The sequence below is a fragment of the Epinephelus lanceolatus genome, chromosome 10, assembly GCF_041903045.1.
Source record: "Epinephelus lanceolatus isolate andai-2023 chromosome 10, ASM4190304v1, whole genome shotgun sequence".
In the NCBI taxonomy this organism is placed as follows: Eukaryota; Metazoa; Chordata; class Actinopteri; order Perciformes; family Serranidae; genus Epinephelus; species Epinephelus lanceolatus.
In genome coordinates, this window is record NC_135743.1 from 37336648 (window position 1) to 37348831 (window position 12184).

At 40.1% G+C, this 12184-nt stretch overlaps 1 protein-coding gene across 1 annotated transcript; it reads right to left on the reverse strand.

Moving 5' to 3' along the window:
• Window positions 1-7020: 7020 nt before the first annotated feature.
• On the reverse strand, window positions 7021-12184 carry LOC117265284 (uncharacterized protein C18orf19 homolog B-like). Its single transcript, XM_033639695.2, has 5 exons — window positions 12047-12184; window positions 11312-11343; window positions 9460-9929; window positions 8298-8409; window positions 7021-7895 (listed from the first exon to the last, which is right to left on the reverse strand). The coding sequence occupies exons 3-5, from the start codon at window positions 9882-9884 to the stop codon at window positions 7581-7583; spliced, it is 852 nt and encodes a 283-aa protein (XP_033495586.1). The 5' UTR covers window positions 9885-9929; window positions 11312-11343; window positions 12047-12184; the 3' UTR covers window positions 7021-7580.

Consider the following 12184-nt stretch of genomic DNA (forward strand, 5'->3'; position numbering starts at 1 on the left):
TCTTGGAGACAAACCTTAGGTTGGTGGTTGTAGCTGCTCCAATTGGGCCAGGGCTAACCCTCCAGCACTGATCAAAATAGAGTTTTTTGTCCAGAGTTACGCCCAGGTATTTAAAACTGTCCACTGTTTCATCTGTCTGATTGTCAATGATGATGGGATGCTGAGGTGAGGGGGGGATGATCATTATTTCTTTGGTTTTACTGACGTTGATGTGAAGATGGTTGTCCATACACCACTGAGTGAAGTGTGTGACTGTGTTGTGATAATCCAGAGCAGAGAGATTGTCAGAGAGAAGTGCAAGAATGGCCGTGTCGTCTGAATATTTCAGATAGGTTGTGGTAGGTGATGGGCTTATGCAGTCAATGGTGTAGAGAGTATACAGGAAAGAGCTCAGCATACATCCCTGTGGAGCTCCAGTGTTGATCGTGAGTACAGGGGACGTGGCTGAGCCCATCCTCACTGCTTGCAGTCTGTCAGTGAGGAAGTTGTGGATGAGATGGATCAGACGGAGGGGAATGTTGAGATGGAGCAGTTTCCGGATCAACGGATGTTTCTGGATCGTATTGAAGGCGGAACTGAAGTCCACAAAGAGAATTCTCACAAAGTTACCTGGTGAGTCCAGGTACTGAAGGAGGAGGTGCAGCAGGTAGGCTACAGCATCCTCTGTGCCCCTTTTGGCCTTATAGGCAAACTGAAAGGGGTCCAGATGTGGAGTGACAATCGGCAGGATGATGTTCAGCAGGAGTCTCTCTAGGCACTTCATTATTATGGATGTTAAGGCAACGGGGCGGTAGTGGTTGAATTCTGTAGGTCGGGGTATTTTGGGTATTGGTATTATGGTGGAAGTTTTCCACAGGGTGGGTATTGTTGTCTGTAGTGGCTGCAAGGTACAAGGTTCTGTACTCCTTTTTTTATTAACACTTACAAGCAGTGAAAAGAAGAAATCAAAGTTTCCTTTGCCTGCTACTGTCTGATTACTGGCTAACGTTTCAATGTAATAACTGGAACCTTATATATATCTTTACTATCTGCATTTTATTTATCTGGGTCCCAGTCTCTCTCCCGACCTTGAAACTACATTACAAGTGGGATGTGGGCCAAGCCAAACGTACTGCAGCCTGTGATGGATCAGTTTGCACAGATCTGTCTAACAGCTTTCTGGAAGTGCATATTGCTACGGTAACCCTTTAAACCTAAAGGGTCAGTTCACCCAAAATGTAAAACAACATCATATCTGACTTACCTCTTTGTGGAAATTCAGATCATTTGATGATCATTTCATGTTATCTGGCTTGGTTTTGAGATATCAGTGTCTGAGACTTATGCCTATAAGTGAACAGGGTTAGGGGAAAAAATCGATGCAGCATAATATTGTGATATTTTGCGGGGCGATATTGTATTGATACACAGATGCCAAGTATCAATATTTTATTACATACATTATTAATTTTTGCAAATTCACATTTTAATACAACTTTTGGCACTAGAATAATAAAATCAATTGCATTTTCAGTCCACTAGATGGTGCTGATGTTTTTTTTTTCCTGGTGAGGTCAGCAGAGGTCTCATTCAGCAGCATTTGGCAGGAAGTTCATCAAAACAAAGATGGAGGCACAGAGAAAGAAATCAGAAATGTTCCATCTGTGTTTAGATTAAATGTCTGGACTTATTTTGAATTTTTTAACACAAAAGGACTTGGATATGACACATGTGATTTGCATAAAATACTTTGGGAATACTACGAACTCCCACTCCACCATCCAGAGAGTGTTAGCCACTGATGGCTAAGCTAACATTAAATCCACTCACATTCTCCAAACTAGAGCAGTACATGTAAGTCACACTGCAGCAAACATTGCAGACCTCCTGCAAAATGCAGCACAAGGTTGGAGGATTATGGACAAAAACCTTGCTGTTGTTAAAGACAACACTTCTAACATGGGTGTTGCCAATCAATTAGCAGGATACATGCATGTGAAGTGTTTCACTCATGCACTTAATCTGGCCTAGCAGAGGGCGTTTAATCTGCCAACAGTTCAGGTTGTCAGGTGTATGCAGCATTTCTGACAGGTTTTATGTTGGTGTTGGTCAGTCTGTCTGCTTTGTGTCACATTTTGCTGCAATAAAAGTGATTGAAGTGAGATGAACAAACCAAAACTTTATCTTATGAGGTAAAACTGATATTGACAAAGTTTTCCTTTCGGGAAATAATTTGCAGTTGGAAAAAAAGTTAATAAATTGCAATACTCAGCATTTCACAAGATTGCAATAATATATCATGACCTAAGTATTGTGATGATATCGTATCATGGATCCTCTAGAGTGAGAAAATATATTTTTTGTTTTTAATCTGTTTGATGTTGTCATTTAAATAATGGAGGATCTAAAATAAAACTTAAGATTTATAACATTTAACTTGTCCCTCTCAAAGACTAAATAAAGCTCTATGGCCAAAGTATTCCAACAAATGTGACCTCAGCAACTTTCTAATGTACACATGTACACACAGTCTGTCAGCTACATCACAGATGACTCCAGTGACCTTTTGTAAGAAAGAATGTAAAGTAGAGAAAATCACAGACTTTAGACAGTTTGGACAGTTTTTTCTCCTAACCTGTGCTTCACCTCAGGCTTCCCGGAGACATCTTGACACTTGAGTCATGTTTAGCCACTGACTCACACCTGAGGATCACAGATTGTCTTTACACTAAAATGATTTCAGGAATCGCAGCGCCGCTCTGTCCTCTGTGTCTTACTCCCTGTGGGAGAACAGACAGGTGTTTGTGTGAGGGGTCGTGGACTGCATAAACAGTTGTTCATTAGTTTGGACAGCAGAGGTCATTGTAACTCACACACTTCCCATCAGCACTGAGCAATATGATCAGATTTACATATAGATAAGATTCATAATGAAGTAGGCAGGCTGGAGCATGTCCAGGGTGTGGCAGCATGATGTTTAGATCTGTTTAGCATTTCTGGACACCGACAGCTGAGAAAACTAAGTGCCACACTGACTCTTCAGTAAGTGGTGCATTCTTTGACCTACTGAGTCACCACAACACTTTACTGCCTCTTGTGCCACCCAGTCCGTACGTGTGCTTTTATCTCAGTGAAACAAATAACCAGCACTGTGACTGAAAAGCATAAAGAGCAGGTGTGTTTTTTAAACTCCAACTGAATGTAAAGTGTTTGATAAGACTGACCAATAAATTGCACGGTGATATAAAAGTAGAGAATCAACTAACATTAATGCTATTCACTCCCAGCTTGTCGACACTTCATTCCCCAGATCCTCTTTGCTTGAATCTTCTCCACATCCCCTTCCCAACTCATCTTCACCACCTCTACCACCAACAGTATCTAGACCCCTGAGGGGTTCCCTATTCGACTATGGATCATCACTCTCCCTATACCATACCATTTAAATGGGGTCTAATGCCAAAGACTTTCCACATTTTTCATTCTTATGAGCGCATGTTAAAAAATATATTTTATTACTATAAAAAAGAGTCTCTTCTGATTGAAATATTATTACTCAGTTGTTAAATGGCACTACATTTGGTGAAGAGCATATTATGACTTGTTTAGGACTTGAAACTCAAAGGGACTTGACTTAGGAGTTGCCTATCTTGACTTGGGACTTGAGTGCAAAGACTTGAGACTTTGTTGTAATTTGTAGAACAATGACTTAGTCCCACATCTGCTTACAGTACTGTATAACTTCAATTAAATGCCCAGTCCCTTTTACTTGCCCAGTGTGACTGCACATTTTGACACATAAGCGCCTGTGTCAGTTAGACACCTGGTCTGGTTGCCAAGCAGTTCATTTTTTTAATAGAAGTTCTTAGATGTTTAAACCGGGTTGATGAATACCTCGAATTATGTGTCCATTTCTCGATTACCCTGTAAATTATTCCTATTCCTTTAGTCTGTATGGGTCCTCAGATCAAAATAATCAAAAGGGTTTTTCCTAAAAATTAATCCAAGTTGTGAGTATTGTTTTAACATAATAACGTGGAGTTTTTTCAGTATGCCAGGTGCTGTCAGTTTCTCTCTCTGATGTAGATCAAATGAACAATTCATAATTGATATATTATCTGAAGCCTAATTTTTAAACAAGTAATATTCATACTGGTTTAAATAAACAATTTCCTTGTATTTCCCTCATCTTTGCTGAACAACAGTTTTGTGTGAAAGCAATTAAAGACCTGTCCCATATAGACGCCTTTCCCAAATACAGGCCTGTTGATTTCAGTGACTTAAGCAAATAATAGCCTGGGTTATGAATTGACGTTTTATAGTATGCAGCTTACTTGTGCTGTAATTGTGTATCTTTTATGCTGTACTACATTCAGTTTAGGCTACTGACACCATGCTTGGCTGTCTGACTCTGCCGTAAGACATCATTAAACCCCACAGATGTGAGGTCACCTGACTGAGTCACTTGGTGGGAGGGCCTTTGAGGGATCTATGCCCAGGGGCCCATCATGTAGTCCCTCCATGACTAAATTCATTTCACAGCTATTGTTTGCAAAATATGATTTTTAGCACAACATTTACAGCATAACGCATTGTTATAACTTAAACTACCCCGTAACATATGAAATAGTTATAATTAGCTACACCTTGATGAGCTGCAACAAATAAGTGTTATTCTAAGATTACAGATCCAGTGTGTAGGATTCAGTGCTATCAAGCATGAGTTTGCAGAACTGAAACTTCTCCCATTTGCCAAGTGTGTAGGAGAACCTAAGTGGTCAAGGCAAAAATGTGAAATTTATGCATAAGAAAAAAAATCCAATTATATTCGTTATTTCATCACTATTTACAGGGACTATATTAATGTATGAGCACTTTAACTTTTTATACTTTCAAGCTGCAGTTAGATTTTTTTGCCACTTGGGGCAGAACACCCCAACAAACTAAAAATAAACACACATTTTACATACTGTATTATGGCTTTGTAATGTTCATAGAGCCAACATGTTAGAAACAGTTGCCTCTACACATCCAGCAGACATGAGGAAACATAAACATTCATTTAAAGATGTGTTTTCTTGCCACCTATTGAATGTAAGTCCAATATTCACTCTCCTCTTAGCTCTGTTCTCCACCAACTCCTGGGAAAAACATGTCTCTTTAGCTGCTAAATGCTCCACTATGATCACTCGCTAACTGCAAACTTTGTGCGTTGTGTGCTGCTGGGTAAATAGATTTATCAGAAATGTTGCTGAAAAAGCCTGCTGGCTGCTGCTGGGAATAACATTTATGACAGTGGTGAATGTGAAGTAAAAGTGAATCTATGGGACGTAAAACCAAAACAATGAGCGGAAAGATACTCAAAAGCTTTGCAGAGCTGAGAGGAACTTCCGAGTCCGGTTTCTCTGAGTTCATTAGTATGAGCAAAGTGAACCAAAATCGCACATCAGCGAGTTGTAAAACCAAAACCTTGCGCTTTAAGGTGCTAAAATATTGATGCTTGTACAGCTGAAGGAACTGCAGAGATGTGAAACACAGAAATGTGAAACCTGGAAGTCTTACTCACATGGTGGTAATGCCTCTAATGCGCTAGTTGCAAACAGCTGTTAAAACCCCAAAAAGAAGAAGTAGTCTTCATCATTTTTCAGTTAGTTACTGGTGATGCACAGAGCGATTGCTTCTAAGTGTGTCTATATGCCAATATAACTTGCTTAACATAATCAATTGACTGGCAGTCAACTGATTAGGGTGTAACTGTAACTGTCAAAACTTATATTTAATTTAATTCAGTAGCACAAAAACTCAGTGAACTGACTGAGTTAATGCTGAAATAACAATAGCTACATTAAATGTAATAAAATTAGCTAATATTTGCCACCATATGCTTCTGGTAAGAGAGAATATGAAGGGAGATACTGCCGTGTGGGACGGGTGGGGCATCTGGTGAGGTATGTACCTTGTTGGCTCTGTTACCTAAGTGTATGCCCCTAGTCCAAATACTAGTTTCCATGTACCGGTCATATGAATCTATACTGTTTATCGTAATTAGTTTGTCCGAATACTGTTGCTTGACCACTGTAGCAGGCGCAGGTAGGCTAACTGCACAATACTATCCAAAAAACAGAACACAGTGTGATGTCTTCTTTATTTTCTCTATATCAGACTAAGTCCAGCAGTAACAGAAAAACCTCTGATACTCCTTTTCCATCAAATTAGTCCTGGTACTGTAGCACAACAGCCCATTTCACCAGTTCTGAGTGGAACCATTTTAATCAAGGACGTATCATCAGTGGAGGGCATCACACAATGCCCAACAGAAGGAAACAATAGTAACAAGATGGCAGATCCCACTGATTACCTGCAAGCTTCTGTTCTGTCAAAGCAAAAAATGGACCAACGCGTGATAAGAAGAACACCACTACATGCAAGACTCTTCTCTTTACAACCTTCAGAATATGACAAGCCCATTGATGTGGTCACGGTTTGCACAAAGGGGTATCTGTGTATACAATTTAACAAGATTATTGGTGAAGAATTTACTTTTGTTGAAGTGGAGCATTCTGTTCATGTTCTCTTTCAAAAGTTACAGTCTGACTTCAAGTTTGACTCACACAGCCTATAAATGTATCCTACAAACTCTGATTATTAGCATTTCACGTTATTCAGTTGCAATTTTAATCAGACATCTGTTTGAATTACTGACAGAACACTTGTGTATGTAATACACAAACACCCAAGACATTTCATCTGGCACACTGTCAACACTTAAGTCCCATGTATTCCACAGTGTGCTTACTGCTGCTGTACACATTTACATGTATGACTAATCTCATCCCGTTACCTGACACGTACTGTGGCTTTTTGTGCTCCAAGAGCAGCTTTCAAACAATGATTTGACTTGTTTTCACACACAACTTTCAGTCAACACATGAAGTGGTACAGTGACCAAAGGAATGTAATATATTAACTCAGGCTATGGGACAAAAATACATTAGAAAACTTAATTTCTTTCTCCTTACATTAGAAAAGACACAAGGTGATACCCAGCGATCCAGAAAGGCTTTAATGGACTAGTACACACAGGTAACCATGAGCTTCAAGTTTTATTTTAAAGACCAGAGGGATCAGCTCTGCTCTCTCCCATACAGTCTGTAATAGATGCTGTGTGTCCATCTGACAGATTGTTTTTAACCCTTTCAAAACCTTACTTATTTTTGTGTATTAATATGAAGAGAAATAAGAAGACAGTTTCTTCTTTTTTTTACAGTCAAGATTATTTGAGCCTTTGTAAATCCAGTCTGAGATGACTGAGCCAGAATGTAGCATTGCCAGGAGTCTGCTAAGCTGCTGTCTAGTCTACACTTACAGTGCATCGTGGCAGAGTTTGGACAATTAGAGACAGAATTTGACACTTAAATAGACAACAGCTGATAACTGAGATGTGCGAGGTGAAATTTTAGGACAAGGATAGTACAAAGTCTCTCTCTTCTGTTTGAAAAGTCTCATAAGTGCCGTCTATTACTTGCCCCAAACTCACTGATTACTTGTTGAGATCAAAATAGGATCATAGATTCAGAGACAGCATCTGTAAACAGGATTGGTTATTCATTTTTCTTTCTAAAAAATGCTTTTCCCTCTGAGACTCTTTCTTTGGTTTCCTGCAGTTTCTCAGAAAGCTTGTCCTTAGTCTCCTCCATTTTCCCAGAGATACGTTCTTTTGTTTCCTCCATTTTCTCTGAAAATCTCTCTTTCGTCTCCTCCATCTTTTCTGTCAGTTTCTCCTTTGTCTCCTCCATTTTGTCCTGGATGTATTCTGTAACCGGCGGTGGTGTGGATAAGTAGCCGTGCTTGCGGAGGTACTGAACAGATAGTGACGTGCCACCCAGAGTCACCGTATATCTAGCAGGGGTTGCAATCTGTAAGAAAAGAAAAGACATAGAATTACTGCCTTGCAAACCAGTAAAGTTGCACTTACAGTTTCCATCCATGTCTGTGAAAACATGGATGCTTCACAGTCCAAGTGGACGTTTGTGCCAGATTGGGAAAATCTTCCTCAAGGCCTTCCGAGAATATTGCATTCACGTGAATGAGACAGACGCAAGCTCACACTGACCTTTGGCCACCAAAATCTTATCACTTCATCCTTAAGTCCAAGTGGGTAACTGGGCCAAATTTGAAGAAATTCCCTTAAGGTGTTCTTGAGACATCACGTTCACAAGAATAAGATGGACAGACAACCCAAAAAAATAATGCCTCCGGCCACAGCTGTCACAGGCTTAGAGGCATAAAAGAACACAGAGGACCCTGGATAGAATTACCTTGTACATGGCGTATGCAGTCAGAGCGTAGCCACTCGAGGAATCTCTCAACAGGCCAACTAGTGACTCTGGTAGACCAATCATCTCCAGGAAGGGCACTACATTCACACCTCTGAGGGGAAGACAAACAGAGAGGAAAGCTTGTAGTTAGCTGCCACCGACTGGGTGGAGTTACGCTTAAACTTACATATTATTTTATAAATGTCATGATGTAGATAAGTCCCAACTGGTTGACTGTATTACCCCTTTTACACCTTGCATTAACATGCGTTTTTTGTGATGGGATTGCAATCGGATTGCTCTTGACCACATGAAAGTACAGGTGTAAATACACTCAAAACGCACTGAGGATGAATTGTTATCTGATATGCCAAACCACTTCTGAAGGTGGTCAGGGACGCATTGTGACCGCATCAAACACAAGAGTGAATGCAAATGCATCTCCAATCCACATGCAACAACTCCATCGGCAAAAATATGTGAGCAAAGTGCACCAGCTGGACACAGGAAGAAGGAAGAAGAAGATAATAACAACAACAACAACAACCCTCACCAGGTAGCGATGGCCAAGAAAAAGAAAACACGGATGATAGCCAAGATGGAATCACGGTGAGACGAAGTGTCCGCTCTCCATTTGGCCAGACAAAAGTGTCTATACAATAACGCGACTTTACGGGCGGCTAACATCTTGTTGTGTTATTGTAGTCTGCTGCTGGAAATGCTTGCAGAAAACAAAGTGGAGGATGTGATGTCAGCAGGACGGAGTGTGATCAAATAGAAAACCGGTCTGGATGTGGACACCAGAGATGCATATTACTACCAGGTATAAATGTATGTGGTCAAGCACTATCTGATTGCAAAAAACTCATCTTGATGCCAGGTGTAAAGGGGGCCTATGTCTTACATGGTTCAGGGCTGATTTAAAACAGTAGAAGCTGTGTCGAACCATTCTCAATCCATGAAATGCCAATTGTTATAGATCTGGTAAGAAATACCAATACTAACACCAGCACTGATGTGTTAGTGACTCGTATACCAAAGCTAGGAATGTATTGAAGGTTAAATACAGTTGGTCATTCTTCAAAAAGACATAGCATTTTAGGAACAAATGTCATCTGATCTATAATGCAAAGCCATGATTTCAGAAAACTGTAAGACTCACTTCATAGCAGCATAATAGAAGGTTCCAAACCACAAAGAGGACGTCACGAGATGTACAGGGATCAAAACCTTCCCATACTGTTTGAACGTCCTCTTAAACCTCTGGACCAGACCGATGGACTTGTCCTGCAGGGGGTCCACCTCTCCAATATCAGGCCTAGCTTCCCCTTTCTTGACCTCCTGTGTTTGAGGTGTGGAGCTGGACTGTGGCTCATCTTGTGGCGGCTGGTGTTTTGGCTGATGTGCTGCCTTGCTGGACGCTGAGGTTGAAAGCCAGAGCCGGCCTGTGGGTGCTGGCGGTGACAGGCGGAGGGTACAGCAACAAAATGCTACCGGTGGCTCAGAGATCGAGACACCCACCAGTAACTGACGTGCTGCTGCCACCCGCCGCAGTGTGCCATGAGTCAAGATGCGCTGCATTATCATCCTCCTCCCCTCCGCCTCTTTACTGCTGTGACGTTTAACCACAGACTGTGGGATAACACAAAAAAAAAGCGAAGTATAACATCAGCAATATATTGTAATGATTACATTCTTGTTTAGTTTGGCAACTAACATCTCTGTCATTGTCAAATAATTGACCCCATTTCATTAATTAACTGACTACTCATTTAGTCTGTAAAGTCAGATGTGAGAAGATAAAATGTCTATTACAACTTCTGTGAGTTCAAGGTAACATCTTTGGTCTGTTTGCTGGCTCATAAAGCCTCCAAAACCTTGAAATATGTAGGTTTTTATTATGAAAGACCAAGAGACCAAAAAAAACAAAACAAACCAAAAACCCCCTGGAAAAAAATATCATTTGAGAAGTTAGTAGAACCCATATATTTTTGCTTGAAACATTATTTAAATAATTGCAAATTACTTTTGTCAGTACACAAATCGATTAATTGACTTATCATTTTTGGCTCTATTATCCCTCTTTGATTTTTATTTTTTTTTTTACCTGTTCTTCAGTCTCTCCTTGTGATCTTTCATACATAACCTGGATACATTGCAGTTGATCCACTTTGCTTTTTGCTACAAAATGTATCTCAAATACTCTTAATCACCCTTTAAAACACATAAGGAATATCATCAGTCTGTTCTGTTTCTCTGAATCACTGGTTCCCAACCTGGGGATGGGGGGTGGGGTTGCCAAAGTTTCACAGGGGGTCGCAGGGTCTTCTTGATTTCAAGGTGTATAATAAAACTTTTTCTAAAATATAAAGTAGGCATATTTGATTTATTTTCCCAAAGAAAACTAAATGAAGTTGTTACTTTAAAGGTCAGACTATTATCACTGTAAAGATATAATGGCTTGGTGAAGCCCTGAACACGTTATATTCACAGAGCCTTCTCTCCCTGCTTAACAGCCTCATCTTGCATGATCGCAGAATGTGGTTAAATCAACCAAAGAGCTGATAAAACAATGGCCGTGTCAGAAAAACACTATACAGAGTTATTCCTATTAAAAAGTTTCTAAAAATATCAGAGAAACTCCTCCCCAAATCAATGTTCACAGATCTGCTGAAAAATCATCAAAAGGTTCATTCATCTAAAGTTATTAATAGTTGTGTTTTATTATTTGACTTTTGTTCCTATGCTGTTGCTCTTGGTTTTATAACATGTTGTCCATGTTGTTGTGGTTATCTATTTAGAAAAACACTTGCTACATAGATGTGTTACTACTATATAGTAGAGTTCGCTTATTATTATTATACATAGTGACGTTACTAAATAAACAAGTCAAGGGTAAGCTTCAACAACTCATAGAGAAAACCAACCATGACCTGAATTCCTCCCTGTGTTGGTAATAAACTTATCTCCTTTCATTCACTGATTACACAGGTTATGACAGATTTGGAACATACCTGTTAGGATTGCGCAATCATAAAGGCAGCACCTGAAGCAAAACAAACGAGAGTTTTATGCACAAAGTCCAAATGCGTAAGTCTCAAAAAAAAAAAAAAAAAACAACCAAAAAATACTTAACGTTAACTCAAACTACCTTTTAAAAAGGTAACGTTAGCGTACACACGCTAATACTTAACAACAGGTAAACGTTTACTGTTACGTTACAAAACTTCTAATACACCAACTAGCAGCTAGCCAAACTACTGCAAGAGCTGTGTGAATTCACCACATTAAGACAGGAAGTCCTCACATTTATCTTCACAATAAAAGTATTCAAAAAACACTGATAGAAAAGACAATGGGGATTTGTCCTGGCCCCAGAGGTTCAAACCGGAAGTACGGAGCTAAATTCATTTCAGCTTTACACAAGCGTCTATTTTAGGCTAGTTGACATTGGCCAGTTTTGTCTGGAGGACAAGAGGAGACAGCTTTAAGTTCCTATGTTGCCAGGTCACTCTCGAAGCGAAGTAAACAGGCTTTATCGTATTAAAGCAGGCATCTCATTTAGACACTGACAAACAGGCGGGCTCGTTAAGGCCACACTCTGAACTGCTGCCAACTTTGGCTTCTGACGCCTGACGTTAACGTTAGCTAGTTAGCTGTTAGCTAGCTGCACTGCTACTCCTCACAGGCAGGGAAATAAGTTGTCACTACGTAAGTATAACATGCTAAAGCAGAGGATATACACTTACGTTGGAATTTACGTGTTGAGGTCACGCCAAAACCCCTTTATCCTAAGGGCCATACGAATGTGCCCTGGCTATGAGTCGTTCAAGGACCACATTTATCGCTGCTGCAGCACGGACTGCGTGGAGAGCAGCATGTAACCC